Genomic DNA, 25,579 nt, shown 5'->3' with positions numbered 1-25,579 from the left:
TTGTTCTATCTGGAACATATGGCAATGAAACACTCTTCACTTTCTCTGGTGCTCAACCAATGAATGGAAGGGAACGTATAGAAAGGAACTGCAGATGCCGGTTTACACTGAAGAAAGACGTGGAATGCAAGAGTAATTCAGCAGGTCAGGCGGCATCTCTGGAAAGAAGGAATAGATGATGCTTCTAGTCAAAGATAGACACAAAATGTTGGAGTAACTCAGCGGGACAGGCAGCATCTCTGTAGAGAAGTAATGGGTGACGTTTTGGGTCGAGATCCTTCTTCAGACTAGTTAGGGAAAAGGTAAAGGATAGATATAGATGATGATGTAAAGATGATGACGAGAGACAAAGAACAATGAATGAAACATATACACTAAAGTAACGATGATAAAGCAAACAGGCCATTGTTAGCTGTCTTGTCGAGACCCTTCTTCAGACTGGTGGTGAATCTCTGGAATTCATTGCTACAGAAGGCTGTGGAGGCAAAATCAGTGGATATATTTAAGGCAGAGATACTGTACCTAGATTCTTGATCAGTATGGGTGTCAGAGGTTATGGGGAGAAGCCACGAGAATGGGGTTAGGAGTGAGAGATAGATCAGCCATGATTGTATAGCGGAGTAGACTTGGTGGGCTGAATGGCCTATATTCTACCCTATCACTTATGATCTTATATGTAGGATGGAACTAGATGCTGGTTTAATCCGTAGACATAAAAACCTGCAGTAACTCAGCGGAACAGGCAGCAGCTCTGGAGAGAAGGAATGGGTGACGTTTCGGGTCGAGACCCTTCTTCAGACTAGTTAGGGAAAAGGGAAACGAGAAATATAGACAATAGACAATAGGTGCATGAGTAGGCCATTCGGCCCTTCGTGCCTGCACTGCCATTCAATGTGATCATGGCTGATCATCCACAATCAGTACCCCGTTCCTGCCTTCTCCCCAAATCCCCTGACTCCGCTATCTTTAAGAGCCCTATCTCGACGATGACGTAGAGAAATAAAGACCAATGAATGAAAGATATGCAAAAAATTAACGATGATAAAGGAAACAGGCCATTGTTAGCTGTCTTGTCGAGACCCTTTGTCAGGCTTGTGGTGAATCTGTGGAATTCATTGCCACAGAAGGGTGTGGAGGCAAAGTCAGTGGATATATTTAAGGCAGAGATAGATAGATTCTTGATTAGAGCGGGTGTCAGAGGTTATGGGGAGAAGGCAGGAGAGTGGGGTGAGGAAGGAGAGATAGATCAGCCATGATTGAATGACAGAGTAGGCTTGATGGGCCGAATGGCCTGATTCTTATCCTGTCACTTATAATTTTCAGGTTTAATGGGAACTACATCTCCCAGCGGGCCCCGCGCGCATGCGTGGTGGGACCCACACCGCCCTTCCCGCCGCGCGCGTTAGCGAGCAGCCGGACGCCGCGGCCGCGCTCTCCATGCCAGCCCGATGCAGGCCGTCCCCATCAAACCCGCGTTCGAGTGCCCCACATGGTGAGTCCGTGGCGCGGCGCGGCGGCCCGAGGCCTTTCCCCTACACGGGGCATCCTGACGGTGGAGGTGGAGGGGGTGGAGGTAGAGGTAGAGCGTGCGGCCTACACGGCCAGGCCCGGCCGTAGTGTGGCTGCCCGGCCCGGCCCGGCGCCCCTTCCCTCCTCTCGCTCCCTGCCTCCATCTTATACTCCACCTCGTCTTACCTCCAGCCCCACCCATCACAAACCCAGTCCCCCTCCCTCCCTCCCTCCCTCCATCCATCCATTCATTCATTTACCCCCAGGTCCTCCTCCTATCTTACCTCCCCCACCTCATCTTATATCCAGTACCTCCCATCTCAACCCCGGTCCCTGCTTCCCTCCATCTTACCCCTACCACCTCTCCCCAGCCCCTCTTTCACCCCATCTCACCTGCAATTTATCCCCATGCCTTCACCCCCCCCCCCCCCGATCTTATCACCCCATCTTAACCCAGTCCCCCATCTTATCAGTTCCCTCTTTCACCCCCCCCCCCCATCTTATCCCTAGCCCCAGCTCCCCCCATCTTATCCCCCTCCTCCCCTATCTTATCTCCAGCTCCCCCATCTTATCCCAAGTCCCCATCTTAACCCCCAGCACCTTCCCCCATCTTATCCCCCACCCCCATCTTATCCCCCACCCCCTTCCCTCATCTTATCCCCCACCCCCTTCCCCCATCTTATCCCCCACCCCCTTCCCCCATCTTATCCCCCTCACCCCCTTCCCCCATCGTATCCCCAGCCCCTTCCCCCATCTTATCCCCCGCCCCTCTCCCCATCTTATCGTCAGTCCCCCCCTTCCATTTTATCCACAATCCCCTCCTCCCTTACCCCCTCACCATCCCTCATCTTAACCCCTGCTCCCCCCTCCACTCCCCATCTTAACCCCCCCTCCACTCCCCATCTTAACCCCCTCCTTCCCCTCCCCCCTCCCCATCTTAACCCCCCCCCCCTCCACTCCCCATATTAACCCCCCCCCTCCATTCCCCATCTTAACCCCCCCTCCACCCCATCTTAACCCCAAACCCCTTCACTCCCCTCCTCCCCATCTTAACCCCAGCCCCCCTCCTCCTCCCCATCTTATCCCCTCTTCCCGCATCTTATCCCCACCCCCTTCTCCTCTCCATCTCATTCCCAGTCTCCCATCTTATCTCCCGCCCCACCTCACCAATCAACAACTCCCTGCCTCCCCCCTTGTGCTCAACTCCGTTCTCCCATCTTCATGCCAAATCCGTGCCCTCTCAAACCCAATTTATCCCCAGCCCCCTCTTCCCCAAACAACTACTCCTTGCCCCCTCTCAGGCCCAACTACACCGTCCCCTCCTTATGCCTTCTCAACCCCTTTTCCCCCCACCCCTCCTCCCCAATCAGCAATTCCCTGCCACCCCATTCGCCCTCTCCTCCTTTTACATTGTCCTGGTTATGTTTGACTTTGCCATCTAAAGATTGCAGACATTACCAACGGAGTCAAAGACCTCTCCCACATCCGTAAATCCATCTGCTCCCTGCTAATGTCCGGCAAAAGATATGGAAGTTGGAACCCAAACTCAGAGACAAGTTCCTTTTTGTTAATTGGAGTTCTCAACGTCCCTTTCGTAAGCTATGGCTCAGTCCAATTCTCCTTTACCCCTTTGCAGACATTGAACTTTGTCTCCGGAACTGTTGTGCGATAATGCTGAGAATTATATTCTGCTCTCTGTATCTCTACCTTTTCCCTACCTCTTGTCCATGAGTTTGGCTTGATTGTATATATGTAGAGTATTATCTGATTTTGATAGGATAGCATGTAAAACAAAGCTTTTCACTGTAGCTTGGTAAATGTTACAATAATAAATTTAAACCTAAACCAATAGTTCGCTGGTCAATGATTTCCACATTCTTGACGGCAGGTATGTTATTTCTTTTCAGGGTGAAAATATATGTTGGCCTGCAGGTGGTAGCAACTTGTCCCTGTGATTTGAAGTAGTAAGCAGATGTAATTGTGTGATTTTTAATCCATATTGTACCTGTTAGGTTGTTTGAGCCAGTGTGTGTGTGATTCCTTTGTGGCTGCAGGGGTCCTATTTAAAATATGAAGTTAATGCTGGAGTGTGTAAGAAAGAACTGCAGATGCTGGTTTAAATCGAAGGCAGACACAAAATGCTGGAATAACTCAGCGGGTGAGGCAACATCTCAGGAGAGAAGGAATGGGCAACGTTTCGGGTCGAGACCCTTCTTCAGACTGATGTCAGGGGAGGGGGCGGGACAAAAAGAATGTAGGCGGAGACAGTAAGACTAGTGGGAGAACTGGGAAGGGAAGGAGAGAATCTGAAGAAGGGTTTCGACCCGAAATGTCACCCATTCCTTCTCTCATGAGATGCGGCCTCACCCGCTGAGTTACTCCAGCATTTTGTGTCTACCTTCAAGTTAATGCTGGAAATACAATGCAAGATATTTATAATCTATAAAGGTTCTGTTTAGTTTATTATTGTCACGTGTACCCAAGTACAGTGAAATGCATCCCCACACATTAACACTATCCTACGTACACTAGGGACAATTTTTTTTAGGCATACACCAAGCCAATTAACCTACATACCTGTACGTCATTGGAGTGTGGGAGGAAACTGAAGATCTCGGAGAAAACCCACGCGGTCAAGGGTAGAACGTAGAAACTCCGTATAGACAGCACCCGTAGTCGGGATCGAACCCGGATCTCTGGCGCTGTAAGGCAGCAACTCTACCGTGCTACCCAGCGTGCCATTATATAATCTAATTAGATGCGATGTTGCAAATTGTGACATTGTTCTAAACAAATGTAAAAAAAGGTTTCATAAATTTGAACAACTGCAGAATGAGCATTTATAATAGTTTGTTTTTTTATAATGACTAGTAATTGTAAAATCTCAAGCAGTAGACAACTTACTACTCTTCAAAATTAAGATGTTTTTTTCATATTCCATGTGATCACTTCTATGCTAGCTCTTAGAGCAATCACATTCTCCCACTTATTTTCCTGTAGTCTTATCTCTCTTAACTGCACATCAACATCACCCCTTCCCCCTTCTTTGCCCTAATTTTCTCATCAGCAATCTACAGTAGTAGGAATTCACAGTTATCAATTTAGCCAGCCTCCCAACTTGCCTTTGGGATGTGGGAGCGAACCAGTGCACCGGAGAGAAATTTGCACTGTTGCAAGCCGAGCATGCAAACTCCACACATTGGATTGAATCCAGGTCCCCAATGCTGTGCAACAGCTGCACTACCTGCACCTCCTACATGTGTTGTGCCTTTTGTACAACAGTCTGTGGTGTGTTTTATCTGTTCACTGAATTGTTCACTCATTGATACTGATAAGCATCAGAACTAAAGAAGCAGATCTGCTAACCTTGAATAAATGTGAATAAATCAATGGATGTTATGGAAAATACAATTCTTTGTATTATTTTTTCTCTTAGCTGGCCCCTCGATATTGGATGCAAAAAAGTGTAATGTTAAGAAATGGCATATTCAATGAAATTTCCAGAAGTACTTTTTAGATCTAGCAGGTTGCATGGATTGTTTCAAAATGTTCTTCTAAGTTCTAATGTATACAAAAATAGGTAAAGGGCACTCAGAAGAATTGAATACGATTGAAAGGGAAAGTTTACAAATTATCTGTGGTGTAGACAAATTGTTCTGCTCACAATTGGTTCCAGAGTTGATTGCAGTCCAAGAACATTGTTTTTTAATAATTGGGAGATCACACTGTCTCTTATTTATTTTCCTCAAAAGAATTAGAGTGAGATTATTTTGATTTTAAAACAAACTGCCTGCTCTTCTTGTAAGTGTGATTTTTTTGCAAAAGTTCATCTAAACTAAATTTGTACATTGGCAAGATCAAGCATAGACTCGATGACTGTTTCGCTGTACACTTACACTTGGTCCACCAAGGCCTATAGGATCTCCTGATTGCTAACTATTTGAACTCCTATTTCCACACTGACCTTTCTGTCCTGGAACTCCACCATTACCTGAGTGAGGCCACACACAAACTGAAGGAACAGCACCTCATAGCTTACACCCCAACGGAATGAACATTGAATTCTCCAATTTTAGGTAAACTCTTAACAACCCTCTCCCTCCCCCACATACCCCTCCATCATTGTGCCCCACCTATTTCTGGCTTTGTGCACAACTCTTCAATCTTATCTCACCCTTTATGCTTTTATCTCTAGCCTTTGTTCCAACCATCTGCCCCCCTATGCCTGTGTCCACCCATCACCTGCCACGCTTTGTCCTGCCTCTCCTCTCTTTCAGCTTTCTTCCCATCTCACCCCTCAATCCATACGAAGAGGGTCCTGATCTGAAATGCCACCTATCCATGTTCTCTTGAGATGCTGCCTGACCCGTTGAGTTACTCCAGCACTGTTTGTACTTAAGGTTTTGCTAAAAATCTTTTTGCTTGCCTATCTAGTGTAGATAAACTGTATTATAGGGAAGATAGACACAAAATGCTGGAGTAACTCAGTGGGACGGGCTGCATCTCCAGAGAGAAGGAATGGGTGACGTTTCGGGTCGAGACCCTTCTTCAGAATTATAGGATTGAGTTTTACAAATGAAAAGTGTTGGCGTATGTTGAAATTAGCACATTGTATATTATGTAATTGTTTGATCTATGGCAAAGTGAATCTCAGGACCTGTCGACTATTTCACTGCAGGCGGAAACTTGCAAAATTGCCAAAGATATTTTTAAGGTCATGACTATTTAGAACTAGATTGTGATGCATGTTCAGATGTCCAGCTCAAATTTAAGTGTGCTTTGCTCTTGAAGATAAATGTTGGAATCATTATGGAAACAAGTGTTCAATTACGAAAAAAAAGAAATGGCATACTTGATGTTATAAACAGAAGCAGGATGCTCCAATGTGGTTGATAGATATGTGAATAAACAAGTAAGTTGCGAGTCGAACCTGGTGCAATGTCACTTTTTCTATCCCTAGGAAAAGCAGACTTTTTTTTGCATGTAGCAGACTGTAGCTGCCAAGACAGAATATAAATACAGATTTATAAACCTCAAGAATTCTGTGATTGATACATTATTGAAAGTACTCATGCTGCTTGTAAATAAATTAAAATATTATCCTTAATTATTTAAATTATATCATTATTTTCCTAGTGGAGTAAAACTCTGCTAATCCTGTATGCTCATTACTTTAGTACAGATTTTACAGACTATTGGAACTTATTCTCAACACACTTCAAGTTTACTTTTTTTTAAGGTGTTACACAGTATTAGAATAAACTTTCCCATGAACCTATTAAGTGAAAGGGTGCATGGGCACCATTGTCCCAGAGGAGCACGGGAAACAGAATCCTAATAGATTTCAGGAGGTTGCGGGAAACATCACCCGTTGACCAGGTAGGTGCAGAACCAATTTGTCAGCCTATGGATTATTGTAGTTTCACTGAAGTGTCGTGTCAAAAAATGCCGAAAGCACTTAACGATCCAGTAACTTTGTTGTCCATCCTATAGTTTGTTGCATTGGTAGCTAAACATTTCCTGCAATGACTTCTCTTGTCCCAATATTAAACATGAAAAAATTCTGAAAAGCTTTTACTTCCAGCTTTACTTCCAGCTTTACTTCCATATTTTCATGTTATTTCTCAGCCACGATGTCCAAAAAAATAGGGTCAGCATTAGTGTGATTGGACGAGCTGCAAATTTTGCCAGTTAAATATTGAGAATGTTCAAGCCATTTTCTTCATCCCTGTTGTAAACTCTGCTCTTCCTGCAGTTTTCACCAACAATCCTGAAATCCTATAAAAACCTAGACATCCTATATTTTCAAGGCCATATCCTTTCCATTGCAAAATCCAGCTTCTCCACCCACATCCTATCCTTCCACAACACTTAAAACTAAATCTGCATCAAGGACTTTCTGAATCAAGGATCTGTCCATGTCCTACTCTAGTAACTTTGTTTCCATTGTGTGTTTAAAGTGTACTTTTATCCGCTGTAATATTCTCCAGAATGTCCTAAAATTGTGAAAGTTGCTATACGAATTCAAGCCTTTCTTCTATGTCTCAATCTACAAACAACCATCCTGCTACTTTCTCCTTTGACCAATTCTTTAGTCACTCAATTTCTTTAGCTGGTTATGCATCAAAAGTAATATTTTGTTTATTTGCTTTCCACAGTGTTTTATTTTCGTCTTTTGTAAACTTTAAAGCTGATTTTTGCTTTCTCCCTGTTTTCTCGTGGTCTTAAATTTACTCTAGCCAAAAGCATTTACACTTTGCAAAGCATTTTACCAATGATGGTAATGATAGCTGTGTATTTCTCTATGTTCATGTATACATTGTGGAATTTTCATAAGTTTACCTTGTTATTCCTTAAAATTTTAGTACAGAATTGATCTTGCTAATAATCTTGCAGTTTTTAATACAAAATGGTTTGCTGCCTGATTAAATCAGTATCTCTGCTAACAAGCTGCCAGTTTATGAATATATATTTCGTCTGTAGTAATTAGTCACCTGGCTACATTTCTTGTAAATCCGATTAAATGTAATTTGGGCAGAACCAGTTTATAACATGGAATTGCTTAAATGGAATATAGTCCTGGCTATTGCAAGGTGATGAATTGTGAGAGGGCGTGCACGGGTAGATCATTCACTGTAAATGGTAAAACCTTGGGTACAAGTCTATAGAGTGGTAGCACAAGTGGATAAAGTAATGAAGGAGCAATATGGGACATTTGTCTTCATCAGGCATGGTCTAGAATATAAGAGCGGGGGCATCATGTAACAACTTCAGAAAACATTGGTGAGGCTTCATCAATGTGCACTTCTGGTTGCCATGCTAAAGGAAGGATGTGATTGTTCTGTAAAAGCTGCAGAGAAGATTCACCAAGATGTGGCATAGATTGGAGCATCTTGGTTATAAGGAGCGACTGGGTAGGCTAGATTTGATTTCCCTGAAAGTTAAAGTCTAGACTGCACTGTCTAAAGAGGCAGATATTCAGGACATTTAAGAAGCATCTGGACAAGTACTTACCCACACGCAATCCGAATTCTGAACACACTATGACAACAGCACATATCCTCCCCATGCATGTACTGTATATTGTATGATGTTGTGTTTTATGTTATGTTTGACGGGAATCAGCCTACCTTGTAACATCCTGTACTGAACCTGAATTCCACCAGCTTGACTGTGTGGTCATTAAATAATCTAATCTAATCTAATCTAATCACCAAGATGTAAAAGGCCGCAGACCAAATGTGGGTGAATGGGAATAGTGCAGTAGAATGATTGGCATGGATGCAGTCGGCCATAGGATCTGATTCTGTGCAGTAAGAGTCTGAGCCATTCTCCTAATGAAGAGTTTAAGGCATAATCTTTCCCATGTTTGTTTTGTCAGAGAGACAAATACAATGCATCGTGGCAACATTTTGACCAAGGTACTGGCATCTGTTAGTCTATGTCAAGGTGTGAGGAAGGTTTCATAAGGATGCCTGTACTATCTGTATGAGAGTGATTGCTCTGTAAATAGAATGCAGAGGAGATTCACGAGAATGTTTTCTTGATTGGTATGTGAAGAGATTGGATAGGCTGGACTTGGTTTTCCCTGGTTCAAAGGTAGCTGAGGGTGACCTGATAATATAAAATTATAAGGGACATAAGGTATATAGAATGTTTTCCCCCATAGTAAAGCAACAATGCATCGGTTTAAGGTGAGAGGAAGGAATTTTAAAGGGGATCTGAGGGAAAAGAGTTTAAGAAGGTTGATCTGTGCCAGAAGAGGTGGTGGAGGTTATTGTAATTAGGAAGGAATATTTAAATAGGGAAGAGATAGACTGACATGGACCCAAAGTGGGTAAATAGGATTCATGTAAATGGGCAAAAGAGTTGGTGTGGATGTGGTGGGGCGAAGGGCCTGCTTCTGTGCTGTGCCAGAGTTTACAATAAGAAATACCAAGTGCCTACTTTGTTCTTAATTTCCATCAACAGCTCCCTAAAAAGTGGCAACAGAAATTGCCAAAGGGGATTAATATTGAAAGACAAAAGCATTACAAAGCTTCAGAAATATAATTGAAACCAACTTTAATTGCTGCTCTGCATATAACATTCATATGCAAGCATTTCAATGTAAAACAGCAAAATGTTTTAACTAATAGCATAAGTATACATATCCTCAACATGCATGCTTTAAGCTGTACTCAGTCAACACATTTTCATCAACCTGGCAACTCCCAACTTACTGGGAGTACAGCATCTGCAATGCCCGGTCTGCCCTAAGGTCCATCATAATTGACATTTGAGAGAGGATATTGTTTCTCTAGCAGAAAATAGCAAAACTGATTTGCTGAGAATATCACAAAGCCAATAAATCATAATGCAAGCCGTTCCTGGACTGGAGTAACATCACAACGCAAGAGGAGAAACACACCACCTGCATGAATGGAAATAGAACACAAAATCTGATAACCATGGCAAGCGAGGATTCTTCAGTGCTTCCGAGGCCATCTATACCTCAAACTCCCAATAATCTACCCCACTAACAGCCAAGTACAGAAAAACCTCAAGGACAGTGAAGCAGTTAGTGCTCACTCAAAGAAGTACTCCAAAGACTTTATCAATCAAGATCTGATCTTTGATGCAATTGTTTGCAACCATTCCACGGACCATTATCCATCACAGCTTTGGACTAGCCATAGCACAACAACTGTTGAAAAACCAACCATTGGCTGTAAAACGAGGAATTTGGGAGAGCACACAATAGCTGTTGAAATACAAAAACATCATAGAGAAGTGCTTGTGATGAGAATTTGGGACCTTGTCTCTCGCATCAAGAAGAGAACATCAAGTAAGAGATCTTGGATATTATAATTATGATAGTCTTCAAGAAGGGAGACATTTAAAGTTGTAAAGTGATGGATCTCCTTGTCGATCAATTGTTGCCTCCACTAATCTCCTTATCGGGCTAGAACTACTCTGCTCCTCCCTTCCACAAGTGACCACGTGTTAAATGCAAAGCACTGGCTGGTATATATTTTGGATTTCATATAGTATTGAAAGATTGTTCATGGATATGGGTTTTAAGTGGAACAAATTTTGATTAATGCTACAAAGGATGCAAGAACTTAAGTTTCAAGGTTTGAAATCTCTAGTTTGTATCAAGGAAACAAAATAGCTTTAAGTTAGTACATCAGATTTAGCTTCAATTACACGGGCTAATTCTACTATGCGAAGTGTTCAATGTTTTTTTTCACAAACAAGTTAGAGCCAGTCCTCTATTATGACGTTTCGCTTGCAGCCTTGAAACGTTATTTCAAGATTTTATAGATTTTGGACAATGTGTTGTAACCCAACATTTTGTTTTACATTTCAGGGGGGGGAAGCCTCCACCAGGACTGCACTTGGATGTTGTAAAAGGAGACAAGCTCGTAGAGGTGAACAGTTATTTAACTTCCTGTTTTTTTTTCCTTCAGAATTCCTTAATACAAATGCCCTGGCAATTATCTTGATGATGAAAATGTCTGCTCAAGGCTGTGCCTAAAATATTGAATGCATCTTATTTGTGTCTGAACTGTAATTTGTGAAGCTGTTTTACTGTAGGAAATTACTGGTTGAGTAAAAAATGGCAATTTAATTCAGATTCAGATTCAACTTTAATTGTCACTGTCAGTGTACAGTACAGAGACAACGAAAATGCATTTGACATTCATAATTTACCATTTTTATTGTAAGCTAATAAGGATAATGTAGTTGAAATTTAAAATTCTCTTCACTTCTGAGATTGTGCACCCCCCATATACTCACCATGGCCTCCAGCCTCTTGCAGTGAATTTCTTCTTGTACCTTGCAATGAGTGCCTATGCCTTGACACTCTCCCACAGCTGCCCTGGAGGTTTTGTTACTTCTAAAGTGCTATTTAAGCACTACCTTGAAACCCATCTCATCTTGACTTGGCGTTACGAATATGTCAGTCTGTATTATTTTAGTTTAGTTTGGAGATACAGCGTGGAAACTGGCCCTTCGGCCCACCGAGTCCATGCCGACCGGTGATCCCCATACATAAGCACTATCCTCCACACCAGGGACAATTATACTGAAGCTAATTAACCTTCAACTTGTACGTCTTTGGAGTGTGGGAGGAAATCTGAACTCCCAGAGAAAACCCAGCAGCCGTAGTCAGGATCACACCCGGGTCTGTGGAGCAGCAACTCTACCACTGCGTCAACATGTCACCCTGTAGCTTCACATCCTCCTATGACTGTCCAGGAAAATACTTTGGGATATCCTTTGAAAGAGAAACAGTGATAGTTATTATCAAGTCATCTGCTCTGATTTACTCCTTTCAGGAAATGTTGTGTGCCTATCTGGATCTGTATGATAATATTATATTTACATTAAAAAGGACAGTGCACCAGATACTAGCCTTGCTATCAATGTCACAGCTTTATACCTGAGACAAACCATGATTGTTGGGTCCAAATGGTGCTAAATCAAAGTAAGCCTGGAGTATATTAGCTCGGCGCATGGAGAAACACCATGAGTTATAACTCAGAGGCACATTTTTGTTCAATCTGTAGTTTGTTATTTCACATTAATTGCTCAGAACATTTAAGATTGCCTTGTGTTGTCTTTATTTTAGAACAGCTCAAATTTTTCATCCAATAAATTACTGTAAATAAAAATTGGTAATAGTCAACAGGGGTAAATATTGGAACCAATGGTTTTAATAACATTTAGTGATAGAGAAAAAGCAAATAATGTGAAAGGAATAGAGTATATTAGTGTCACAAAGTTGTACAGGACATAAACTGGCCAAGGTTGCCAACCAAGTTGGCATTTTAGGCTGGACCCATTTGTTGCATTTGGTCCACGTCCCTCTAACTCTGCCTATTCATACAGTATATCTGTCCCAAAGTCTTTTGATAGTCGTCATTGTATCTACCTCTATAGCTTCATATTGCTATAATATTTGTTTGGTTCTAAAGGATTATAAGGGGAGATTAGATTTAGTAAGAAAAAGAGGTACAAGTATAAAAAAGCTTTAATAATAGAAATATTGATGGGATCTGATTTCATGAGCCTCAACCATTCTGCAATCTAGTCAGTTGTCCAAAACAACTCTCGTCTCGCAGCCTATCCTTATCTGGTAATCAATTGCTGATTTTTTTTTAATCCACCTAATTTTAAAAGCATGTAAAAGTTGTTAGGCTCCCAGCAAATACCATAAAAATATCATAAACATGAAATTATAAAATATATTCCAAGGGTTAAATTGACATTATAATAAAATGCTGATGAGTAGCTGGCAGTTTTGTAGAGAATCACTGACTAGCTACAGCGCCCATGTCAGCATATTTCAGCATGTAATGCAGTAGAGAATGTGCAGAACCCAGGGAGGTGAGATGACGGCGCACATCACATCTCACACCAGTGTTCGACTCGGTAATTCAACAATGCACTGAGCTGAGGGACCAGCTGAACTTTCCGCGTTACAGTTGAAGATAAGTGAGCCAGTACCTACAGCAGCCATACATGCCCAGGCCATAACTCCCCCCCCCCCCCCCACCCGCCATGTTTCACAGATGAGGTGGTATGCTTTGGATCTTGGGCAGTTCCTTCTCTCCTCCATACTTTTCTCTTGCCATCACTCTGATATAAGTTAATCTTTGTCTCATCTGTCCACAAGACCTTTTTCCAGAACTGTGGTTGATCTCTTAAGTACTTCTAGGCAAACTGTAACCCAGCCATCCTATTTTTGTGGCTAACCAGTGGTTTGCTTCTTGCAGTGTAGCCTCTGTATTTCTGTTCATGAAGTCTTCTGTGGACAGTGGTCATTGACAAATCCACACCTGACTCCCGAAGCGTGTTTCTGATCTGTCGGACAGGTGTTTGGGAATTTTTCTTTATTATAGAGAGCTGTCATCAGCTATGGAGGTCTTTCTTGGCCTGCCAGTCCCTTTGCAATTAGTAAGCTCACCAGTGCTCTCTTTCTTCTTCATGATGTTCCAAACAGTTGATTTTGGTAAGCCTAAGGTTTGGCCGATGTCTCTTAACAGTTTTATTCGTGTTTCTCCGTCTCATAATGGCTTAATGGGGGGGGGGGGGGACGACGACTATGTATAAACACGGCTGTAATTTCTACATGGTGAAACCAAAATGTACAAAAAATGCCTTTATTAAAATCTGACAGTGTGCACTTTAACCACATGTGATTTTTTTCTATTACAAATCTCAAATTGTGGAGTACAGAGGCAAATAAGTAAATGATGGGTCTTTGTCCCAAACATTATGGAGGGCACTGTATGTCAAGTCTAGAACAGCTTTGCTTGCTAACCTTTCATGACTTTTTGCCTCTCATTTGGAATCGTAACAAATAATGAACTGATTTTACCATTTCTTACTTCCTAAAATGCAATTTTAACATGCATCGCTACTTTTCCTGCAGAAACTCATCATTGATGAGAAGAAATACTACCTCTTTGGAAGGAACCCTGACATATGTGATTTTACCATTGATCATCAGTCATGTTCAAGAATCCACGCTGCATTAGTGTATCACAAACATTTAAAGAGAGTTTTCATCATAGACCTGAATAGTAGTAAGTGCTATTATATTTGACTAGTATTATATGGGAAACATTTGCCGTGGTCCTCTTTAAAGAATATAATTTCCAATTTAGAGATGATATTAAATTATAGCATAAAGATGAATTTGAGTAATGTATATTCTTGGACCAGTTGAATAAACATTTTGAAAATGCGGTAATCCAACATCCTACTGTGCTACCCTTTGTCTATATTTGAAAACTTAGACCAATGGTTGATCCCAAAAAACATGTGACAACATCAGTAATATCTGCATTTGAAGCCTTGTGTATGAAATGTTGCAATCTTAATGGAATGTATTGTTCCACTTTTGTAGAAGAATAAATCCTGGCATTTTTTTTCTACCTGATGTTTCATGTGAAATATTTGGAAAATATGGTTGTGTAACTAGGAATACAGTGACAAATTTTGCAGGATAAATAGTGAGAACAAATTACTACATTCATTGAGAGTTTTATCTCTGAAAGCAGCCCTGTCAGGTTAGAAATAATTGTGTCTCATCTTTATCTCTTCCCATTTTCGTTCACGTCTTCCATACTTGCCTAACAAAAATATACTGCAGAATGCTGCTTTAAACTAATTTGGATTTGATCAATTACATTTATTTCTGCATCCAGAAATTAATAGGATTGGATATGTACTTCATTTTGCAGCTCATGGAACGTACTTGGGACACCTACGTTTAGAGGGACAAAAACCACAGCAAGTTCCCATAGACTCTACGCTATCATTTGGAGCATCAACACGAGCTTACACATTACGAGAAAAACCACAGACAATGCCCTCCACAATAAAGGGTGATGAAAATGCTGCAGAAGATGATGAACTGAAGGGTTTGTTGGGTTTGCCCGAAGAGGAAACAGAACTTGATGTGAGTGGTAATTTAATTAAATATCTGTTTTCTTTTCTTCTGAGCCGTATTGACTAGTTAAAAGAAGTAAATCAATTTTTATTTATGTAGTTAGTCATACAGCGTGGAAACGTCCTTCAGCCCAACTTTCCACACCGACCACTAGACTTACGCGATTCGACATTCGCGATAATTTCAAAATGTAGCAAATGTCATGTAATTGTCAAAGTTTCACATCTATCTGCTTCTGTTGGATCTATAAAATATATTTTGTTGTTAGCTTATCCATTACATTACTGCAATGGATAAGCTACATTTCAATAATACTCCCTGGAGTATTATTTTCTGAAGTCTTCTACATTTCACAGCAGTTTGATTGAAACGCATTTAGCAGTCCAATTGAGACTGAAGCAACGTTTCTGTCAGTTTAATTGGTTATGTAACTCTTAGGAATGTATCTCGAAATTCGAATTTATGTTACTGAATTTTTGTTCATTGCTTAGAATCTAACAGAATTTAATACAGCCCATAACAAAAGAATATCAACACTGACGATTGAAGATGGAAATTTGGAAATGCAGAGGCCGAAACGTAAAAGGAAGAGCTACAGGGTGTCATTCAGTGATGATGAAGAGATAATAAATCCAGGTATGGTCATCTTTAGCTTTCTGCTTTTCTGTCTCTTGCAGCAATGTGCACATTGGAAATTTGTCGTACAAGGTCAAAGCTTGGACTGCGATGTAAATAGTGAGCTGATGGATTACTTCCTGCATGACGTTACTGTGCAGGTGTATCCAAATGCCTGTCTGAACTAGTAAGAAGAAGAATATTCTTCTTTCGAAGAATGGAGTTCCGCAAGGGTCGGTGCTGGGGCCGCTACACTTCACGTTGTATATTAATGATTTGGACAAGGGGATTGGCGGCTTTGTGGCCAGGTTTGCGGATGATACAAATATAGCTAGGTGGAGAGGCAGGTAGTGTAGAGAAAGCAAGGACTCTGCAGAAGGACTTGGACAGGTAGGGAGCATGGGCAGAGAAGTGGCAGATGGAATATAGTGCAGCAAAGTGTGGAGTCATACATTTTGGTAGTAGGAATAAAGGCGTAGACTATTTTCAAAATAGAGAGAGAATCTAGAAATCGGAGGTGCAAAGGGACTTGGGAGTGCTGGTGCAGGATTCCCAAAAAGTTAATCTGCAAGTCAAATCAGTAGTAAAGAAAGCACACAAAATTGCTGGGGAAACTCAGCGGGTGCAGCAGCATCTATGGAGCGAAGGAAATAGGCGACGTTTCGGGCCGAAACCCTTCTTCAGAAACGTCGCCTATTTCCTTCGCTCCATAGATGCTGCTGCACCCGCTGAGTTTCCCCAGCAATTTTGTGTACCTTCGATATTCCAGCATCTGCAGTTCCCTTTTGAACAGTAAAGAAAGCAAACTCATTGCTAGCTTTTATTTCAAGAGGGGTTATATACAAAACCAGGGATGTAATGTTGAGGCTCTATAAGGCGCTGATAAGGCTGCATTTGGAATATTGTGAGCCATTTTGGGCATCATATCTGAGGAAGGATGTACTGGCCGTGGAGAGGGTCCAGAGGAGGTTTACAAGAATGATCCCAGGAATTAGTAGGTTAACCTATGATGAGCGTTTGTCGGCACTGGGCCTGTACTCGCTGGAGTTTAGAAGAATGAGGACGGAGCTCATTGAAATATTCAGAATAGTGAAAGGCTTGGATAGAGTGGATGTGGAGAAGATGTTTCCACTAGTGGGAGAGCCTAGGACTAGAGGTCATAGCCTCAGAATTAAAAGACGTTATTTCATGAAGGAGATGAGAAATTTCTTTAGTCAGAGGGTGGAATCTGTGGAATTCTTCGCCACAGAAGACTAAAGGCCAAGTCAGTGGATATTCTTAAGCAGAGATAGAAAGATTCTTGATTAGTACAGGTGTCAGAGATTATGGGGAGAAGGCAAGATAATGGGGTTAGGAGGGAGAGATAGATCACCCATGATTGAATGGCGGAGTAGACTTGATGGGCCGAATGGCCTAATTCTACTCCTATCCCTTATAATATTGGCTGGATTATGTTGGATAGTTTGATATCTTCTGCAGAAAGAGACGAGGAGGAATTTGATATAATCATATATTGAAATTGAAATTTGTGAACCAGCATATAGAATACGCAGCACAAAAAAGCATTCACTTTACACCATTAATACCAAGCTCATCTTATCTCCATTCTACCACTTCACTTAACCCTATCCAGACATAATTCTATCCTTTTCTAAATCATGTTTAGCTTTCTACCTTTCGATACCTTAATACAAGTCAACTCAGTTGCTCCTTGCGTTAGTTTGCTTCATACTGATCAGCCTGGTTCAAGAAGATCTCAATTCCTTGTGGATTTGTTTGTGACTCTTTCCCTTTTTGCCCCGAGATCTGGACCCTCCCAGCTTGAGTTTAGCACTGACCCCTTTTGGTTTAGCTTTCAAGATTGGCTTGCCTAGACAAAAGGGTGTGTTTCCTGAAATGCCTAACCACTCCATGCTGGCATCATTCATGGAAAATTTATTTTTAAATTTTTTCATATGATAATCAAATTTTGCATTATGCCTTGTGGTTAAACCAATGGTTCTATGTACTTCCACTATGTCTGTAGAAAATATTGTGCACGCTTGTTTGCTTGATACAGTCAAATTAACCAATTTCATTATTTGCATAAGGTCTCCTTATTTTTCTTACCAAAATACATTGCCATTGTCCAGTTTAATAAGCATGTTGTTTTGTATTTTGTTGCAGTCTTCAGTATTAACGGGTATAACTTGCAAATTTCCCCTTTTATTTTTAATTCTAAAGTCCAAATAGTTTGTTACTACAGCATGCTGTCACAGTTTAGTTCATGTGCACATTGTTGTAAACCCTCCCTACACATGTTTGCCAGGGATATTCTGTGAAATATAAATGTCCATAGCATAACTAGTTACTAAATTGCTTGTTATTAGCTTTAACATTTGAATATCACTTATTGTAGGGGAAATCGTAATATTATTGATTCTTGATTCATATTAACATGAATATATGCGAGTGGGGGCGCCGTCAAGTATGGCTGCCCTGTCTGGAGCTGTTCGTCCTTTCACCCCTTTTTTATTTTTAGGGTGTTGATAAGTTTTTGTTTTGGAGGTCTAGTCTTTTTATGTGGGGGGTGGGGGGGAGGGGGAAACTATTTTTCAGTCCCTACCTGGTCGGACATGCGGCTTTCCTCGCGGCCTACCAACGGGACTGGAGCAGCGTTTCCTGGCGGGACCGGCCAGAACTTCAGCTTCGGCGGCGGCACAGCGCCGAAGCACCATCGCGGAGAGGGCGATGCCTTACCCGGGTCGCCATGTGGTAAGCTCCGGAGTGCTGAGACCGCCGACTCCAATATCGCGGAGCTGTATTCGCGGAGCGTCCAGCTGCGGGGCGGCGCTGAGTTTAAACACCGCGGAGCCTGGGATCTTTCGCCGAGATCGCCAGTGTTGGAGCTCCGACCAGCGCGGCCTGTGGACTTCGGAGCCGTGGTCTCCGGGGAGGAAGCGGCCGTTCCATACACTCCAAGCCGTTGAGAGTGTTCTTCCGACGCCGGAGCTCCATCATCCGGCGAGAGGGCCCGAAACAGAGGAAGAGGACTGGACTTTGCTGCCTTCCATCACAGTGGGAACCATTGTGGGGGGATGTTTTTATGTTTTATGTTAAATTCTTCAATGTTGTGTTTATTCTTATTGGTGTGCTGCAAATGGCAACTTAAATGTCACTACACCAATTGGTGTACGTGACAATAAATGTCCTTTGTCCTTTGTAATCCTACTATGATAACAAGCAGATTGATCTAGATTTTGGGTGAGTTCATATTAATAGTGCTTGCTTACTGAGCAAAAAATAAGCTGTCCACAAGAATCCCTCAGTCTCAGTCTCAGTCCCTTATTGTTTGGTGTCATATTTTGGCTCAAAAGTCTACCTGATACAAAATAATAATGATTCGTCAAGCTGGCTGAGCAATCAATCATATTTAAAAAAAATTAATGCTCTTAGAGATATTTGAAGGAATTTCAATATGCAGAATGCGTTTTAAACCAATAAATCTGGTTTTGCTTATTATTAAAACTTGCTTGGATCTTGTGCAAGAACGCATAATATTTTCAGGGAATATTACAGCTAAATTTAATCTTTAGCTTCTAAATGTTCCTTGATTGTAATAGAGAAGGCAAAAACCCCCCACAATTTCTGAAGGAAGGCTGAATGACTAATAGCAAAATTGTAGTTTCTGTGCCAAACTCCAAGGAAACAGTAATTCCAAATTTGCTATCTGATCATGCTATAATGACAAGTACTGCTCACAATTTTGCTCTGCTTAAAACAGCAAGATTTCAGTCAATGTTATCTGGATATTGTCTGAAGTGTCTGTACGGGTAGATATTTAAGCTGTGTGGTGGTGTTTGAAAATAATCAGGGAGTTTTTCCACCCTAGTCTACTTTTGTTCTGAAACACATACACACGCACGCACGCACACACACACACGCACGCCGTCAGAACAATGCTAATCTGTCATTCTCGATGCTTTTGTAGGCAAACTAGCACTTTTGTGACTAAAGTGACTTTAGCATAAAATTGTCTGTGAAACCCCTTGAAGATGAGCCTGAACGTGCATTTTTAAAATTATATGAGCATGAACTAATATTTATTTCCTTGCATCCCTTTTCCAGAGGATATTGATCCTTCAGTTGGTCGCTTCAGAAATATGGTTCAAACAGCTGTGGTTCCACTCAAGGTAAATAAGTCATTGGTACACAAAATTGCTGGGGAAACTCAGCGGGTGCAGCAGCATCTATGGAGCGAAGGAAATAGGCGACGTTTCGGGCCGAAACCCTTCTTCAGACTGATGGGGGGTGGGGGGGAGAAGGAAGGAAAAGGGGAGGAGGAGGAGCCCGAGGGCGGGCGGATGGGAGGGTGGGAGGAGACAGCTAGAGGGTTGAGGAAGGGGAGGAGACAGCAAGGACTAGCAAAATTGGGAGAATTCAATGTTAATGCCATAAGGCCGCAAGGTCCCCAGACGGAATATGAGGTGCTGTTCCTCCAATTTCCGCTGTTGCTCACTCTGGCAATGGAGGAGACCCAGGACAGAGAGGTTGGATTGGGAATGGGAGGGGGAGTTGAAGTGCTGAGCCACCGGGAGGTCAGGTTGGTTATTGCGGACTGAGCGGAGGTGTTCGGCGAAACGATCGCCCAACCTCCGCTTAGTCTCCCCGATGTAAATCAGCTGACATCTAGAGCAGCGAATGCAGTAGATGAGGTTGGAGGAGATACAGGTGAACCTTTGTCGCATCTGGAACGACTGCTTGGGTGCTTGAATGGAGTCGAGGGGGGAGGTGAAGGGACAGGTGTTGCATTTCTTGCGGTTGCAACGGAAAGTACCCGGGGAGGGGGTGGTGCGGGAGGGAAGGGAAGAATTGACGAGGGAGTTGTGGAGGGAGCGGTCTTTGCGGAAGGCAGACATGGGGGGAGATGGGAAGATGTGGCGAGTGGTGGGGTCACGTTGGAGGTGGCGGAAATGGAGTCGAGTTCCCTGAAAAACGGCATTTCGTTTGGACCTCACGGGGTCCAAATGACAATAAATTGAATTGTATTGTATTGTATTGTATTGTATTGTAAATGGCGGAGGATTATGTGTTGTATTTGCCGGCTGGTGGGGTGAAAGGTGAGGACCAGAGGGACTCTGCCCTTGTTGCGAGTGCGGGGATGGGGAGAGAGAGCAGTGTTACGGGGTATGGATGAGACCCTGGTGTGAGCTTCATCTATGGTGGCGGAGGGGAATCCCCGTTCCCTGAAGAACGAGGACATTTCCGATGCCCTGGTATGGAATGTCTCATCCTGGGAACAGATGCGGCGTAGGCGCAGGAATTGGGAGTAGGGGATGGAGTCTTTACAGGGGGCAGGGTGGGAAGACGTGTAGTCCACATAGCCATGTGAGTCAGTGGGTTTGTAATGTATGTCGGTCAGGAGTCTGTCCCCTGCGATGGAGATGGTGAGGTCAAGGAATGGTAGGGAAGTGTCGGAAATGGTCCAGGTGTATTGGAGTGCCGGATGGAAGTTGGTGGTGAAGTGGATGAAGTCAGTCAGTTGTGTGTAGGTGCAGGAGGTGGCCCCAAAGCAGTCGTCAATGTAACGGAGGTAGAGGTCGGGGATGGGGCCCTGGTACGTCTCGAACAAGGATTGTTCAATGTACCCGACAAAGAGGTACGTTGCCTGTTTTGTCATAAATTTATTAGGCAATAAAATGTGTTATTTTAATTTATAATATACTTATTGTTTCACATCATTTATTGAACTTACAGATCAGTAGTCTTCAAATTTTCGTTTGAATTTTACATATTTGCTATAATTATGAAATATTTGTTTTTTGTGTAGCAGCCAATATTTTTAGTTTTTATTATTAACACTAATCTTAAAATACTTGTAATTTTCCGAGGCCCATAAATAGGATATCTTGTAGTTCCTTGACGTCCCAAATGTTATTGTTACTAATCTGGTTGCTCTTCAAGTAGGATCATAATAAAGTTGTGAAGTCTGTAGAAGGCTACTGACCCAAAATTACACCTATTCATTTTCTCCAGAGATGCTGCCAGACCCGCTGAGTTACTCTACCTTTTTGTGTCTATCTTTGGTATAAACCAGCATCTGCAGTTCCTTTTTATATTAACTTAAAGTTAATGTTTTTCTTCTTGTATGCATTATTGCTGTACAACTACTTGTTTTACAACAGTTGTTCACCTTTATATATCATGATTTCCACAGTGTTGTAAAAAGACATAGTCATACAGCATGAAAATTGGTCACTGGGGCCAAATCATCCATGTCAACCAAGATGCCCCATCTAAGCTATTCTAATTTGCCTGCATTTGGCCCATATTCCTCTAAACCTGTCATTTCCATGTACCTATCCAAGTGTATTTCAAAGGCTGTTATAGTACCTGCCTCAACTACCCATATAACCACCACCCTCTGAGTGAAAATGTTGCCTGGCGGGTTCCTATTAAATCTTGTCCCACTCACCTTAAACCTATGTCCCCTGATTCTTGATACCTCTACTCTGGGTAAAAGGCATTCACATCATCTATTCCCCTCACGATTTTATTCAAAGAAATCCTGTTGAAGTTAACAATGACAAAAATATTGCTTCCAGAGATTAATTGTGCTTTCTTCTGAAAATTGCAGAAAAAGAAGACGGAAAGCCCCAGTCCACTGGGTCTGGAGGATGGAGTTGCTCGGCGTATGCAGAATTTCCCGTTCAATGCTGGTTTATATGGTGGCCTCCCTCCAACTAGTGGTGATTCTGCTTCTCAGCTACACGGCAATACAATGGGAACCGCTATGATAGGAGGACTGCCTATGCCATTCCCAAATCCTGCTCCCGAAGTAGACTTGGCACCGGCTGTGGTTCCGACAACCATGACTATAAACCCCGTTTCCAATCCAGGCGTGTTCAATGCAGAATCTATTAATGAACCGAAGAAAAAGAAATATGCCAAGGAAGCCTGGCCGGGCAAGAAGCCTACTCCATCACTGCTTATTTGATCATCTGTTCCTTTTTTTATAATAAAGTCACCTAGGATTCAAGGACCAAGAGGGGCTTTCTTTTAATTCTGTTAATATGCCTAAAATTTTTATGAGCTTTGTACAGATGTTTGTACAGTTGTGTAATAGGTTCAGCCTTTCCAACATATACTGTTACTGCTTTTTACTTCTAACCTGTATTTCAGTGTAAAGTACATTTGGCATTGCCATTTTGTTAGACTAAAGTCACATAAACTATTTTTCTGCTGTGTGTGCTTTGTTTCCATGTCTGGAATAGGATAATGGGTGAAGGGCTTCACAGTGTTTTTATTTTGTGTTCTAGGTTTAGTAGAAAAAGTGGACAACTAATGTTACCTGCAGACTGTATAATTGGGGCATTGATTAAATACACTCAAACTCGACTTCATAGCTAATGAGACGGCTAATGGAAAATGCAACACTTGGATAGCAAATTTATGCTACAAATGTAGATGTCAATTTGCAATATGTTATGCCACATCACATTATTTTTCCTTTTTATGATTTACTCTGGTTTTGTTACTTAGTACTTCATAACTGTTTTACACATTTCCAGTTTTTGCTCATTTTAATCATGTATGATTGTGTTTGGGAGTGATGTTTGCTAGTTGCAAAATGTTAGACATTTAATTTCTGGAATGTCATTTAGAGAAAAATTCTTTCTAAAGAGAGGCAATGTTTTAGGGGCTTTATTGTCTGATTTTTGTGAAGTGGGGCCATTGTGGACACTTGTGTTTTATTCTGAAGTAATCAGTCATGAAATTAAAACTACTCAATTTTTTTTGAAAAATCTCTGCAAAAATTAACTATATTGGTGTGTACTGAATATGTATTACTCACAGCTCTTTATATTTTAAATATCTAAGGTGTCACCACTGTGCCTTTTGAGTTGAGGAATATTGGATTAACTTTAGGGTATTTTTAATTTTATGTATAGCTGTAGGTGTATGCTTACTTTATTTCCATTTTTCAAATTAACTTTTAAGTAACCGTGGATCAAGAGGTTGGAAAAAAAAATTCAGGTTGTGCCCCGATATCAATCTAAGCTAATGCTACCGTGGTACATGCACTGCTGGAAATCCAGTCTTTCCAATTAGACATTAAACCAAGACCTTGCTCCTTGGGAAGTTACAAAAGATCCCTCTGCATTATTCCACAAAAAGCTTGTCATTTATATCATGTTGCCAGTTAAACATGTTATATCATGTTGCCAGGATTTATCCGTTAAACATGATCTAGTCTCCTAATTAATTGCTGTTTGAAGCTTACTATTGCCAAATTGGCTCCTACATCACAGCAGCAATGTTACTTGAGGGTTGTAGCATTGAATGTAACTAAATTTAACTGGGTTTGTTATCCATGCTACATAACTGCAAGTTTCTTTACCAACTTAAATTAAATTAAACATTTACTAAAATAGAAGTGCAAAACTATTAACTCAGGTGGTTGAGTTAAATGATCAGTCATTTTCTGATAATTTGCTATATTCAAAACAGCCAGGAATTCTTTGTCTGATATTTCACATTAGTTAAATGGTACTGTTCAGTTTTATGATAACATTGGTTTTAATTTTCAATAATTCCTCAAATCTGACCACCACCACCGTAGAAATTAATCTTTGTGCATAAAAGAAACTGCAGCTGTATAAATTAATTACTAATATTTATGCATCAGGCTTGTTTACATTAGTTGGGAAAAATATAGGTCAATATAACAATTGATGTCTGAAATGCTGTTTGATTTTATGAATTGTCAACAAATGAATATACTAAATTACTTTTAGTTTTAGATTTAATTATGACTTACCCTGTGGTTGAAATTCACATCAAAACTTGTAAGTCATTGAACTGTTCACCCAACATTTAGGACATTGATTTAGAAAGAGTGCACTGCAAGTACACAGCAATGAATTTATACTTTATATCTTTTAGGAGGGGAATTCTCTGAGGTGTGACAAGCGATTCTTATTGATGGAGAAACTGAACTATGGACAATAAACTTATTGCGGAGACAAAAAAATGAAATGTGCTGTTTAAGGCAACTAATGGCCAGGCCCAATATTTGGATTTCAGATTTGTACATAGCATTTGTACTTAAGATTTTCAATCATACTTTTAGTAAAAGATAAATTCTGCAATATGAAAAAATTGAAAAAATGTAAACAATTAACAACCTCAGAAAAACCAAAATATTTATAGGATGGGCAAAAATATGAATTTCTGAAATCCTGTAATGTAGAACAATTATATTTTGGTTTCATATCTATCTACCCTTTTTGCCTTCTGCCCCATTGCTTGATATTTGAAATTCTGTTCATTTATTTCAATGTATGTGTTATTCACTGAAGTACAGTGGGAGGGTAAAAAGATGTTGCTAGCTGAGGATAAAAGAATGAGGATAAAAACCCTTGTGGAACTTTGCTGTTTTTTGAAGGATATACGTTTCCTGGAATTATCTGCGAAGTACACATAAAGAGTAAGGTGGGTGCCTGGCCCCTCAAACCTGGCCTGCCATTTAATATGACTGGATGATCTACCTCGGGCCTTATTTCCTTTGTGCCCTCAATGCCTGATCTTTGAAAAATGTATCTACCTCCACTTTACATACTTCTCATGATCTATCCACTGATGAAGTACTTGTGGTTCAGCACTGGATGTTTTTGAAACTGGGCTAAAGTGAAATATGCCAACCTTTGTTTCAGTTTCCCTGCTTTGAGTAGGTGTGGCCTTTTGAGGTGAAGAAGCCACAGGACATTATCCAAAGTGCAGATTGATTGTAACGAGAAACCGCCCTGAACATTTACATGTTAACTCTAGGAATGGAATTTGGAGGACACAGAAATGTTGAAAGAACACAGCCAGTCGAGCAACATTTGTGGAAAGAGAAACCAGTTGATATTACAGGTCAATGATCCTTCTGCAGACCTGAAGGAAGAGTGAAGGGTTTTAATGTTTTCGGTGGAATGTGGTATTAAAGCAAAATAAAAAGAATAAATAAAGCACTACATTAACCTA

General features: G+C 41.3%; 1 protein-coding gene and 1 non-coding gene across 3 annotated transcripts; both read left to right on the top strand.

Moving 5' to 3' along the window:
* The first annotated feature begins 1,352 nt into the window (after window positions 1-1,352).
* ppp1r8 (protein phosphatase 1 regulatory subunit 8) lies at window positions 1,353-25,579 on the top strand. 2 transcript variants are annotated; one of them, XM_033044969.1, is made up of 7 exons: window positions 1,353-1,492; window positions 10,862-10,922; window positions 13,934-14,087; window positions 14,748-14,965; window positions 15,448-15,592; window positions 19,679-19,743; window positions 22,188-25,579. In XM_033044969.1, the coding sequence occupies exons 1-7, from the start codon at window positions 1,449-1,451 to the stop codon at window positions 22,545-22,547; spliced, it is 1,047 nt and encodes a 348-aa protein (XP_032900860.1). In that variant the 5' UTR covers window positions 1,353-1,448; the 3' UTR covers window positions 22,548-25,579. The 2 variants fall into 2 exon arrangements, with proteins under 2 accessions (XP_032900860.1, XP_032900861.1); XM_033044970.1 differs by lacking the exon at window positions 13,934-14,087 and having other exon boundaries at window positions 1,381-1,492.
* LOC116988682 lies at window positions 11,895-12,050 on the top strand. The gene has a single exon (XR_004416033.1).

This window comes from Amblyraja radiata, chromosome 27 (genome assembly GCF_010909765.2).
Source record: "Amblyraja radiata isolate CabotCenter1 chromosome 27, sAmbRad1.1.pri, whole genome shotgun sequence".
In the NCBI taxonomy this organism is placed as follows: Eukaryota; Metazoa; Chordata; class Chondrichthyes; order Rajiformes; family Rajidae; genus Amblyraja; species Amblyraja radiata.
This window is presented reverse-complemented; position numbering and strand designations above follow the sequence as displayed.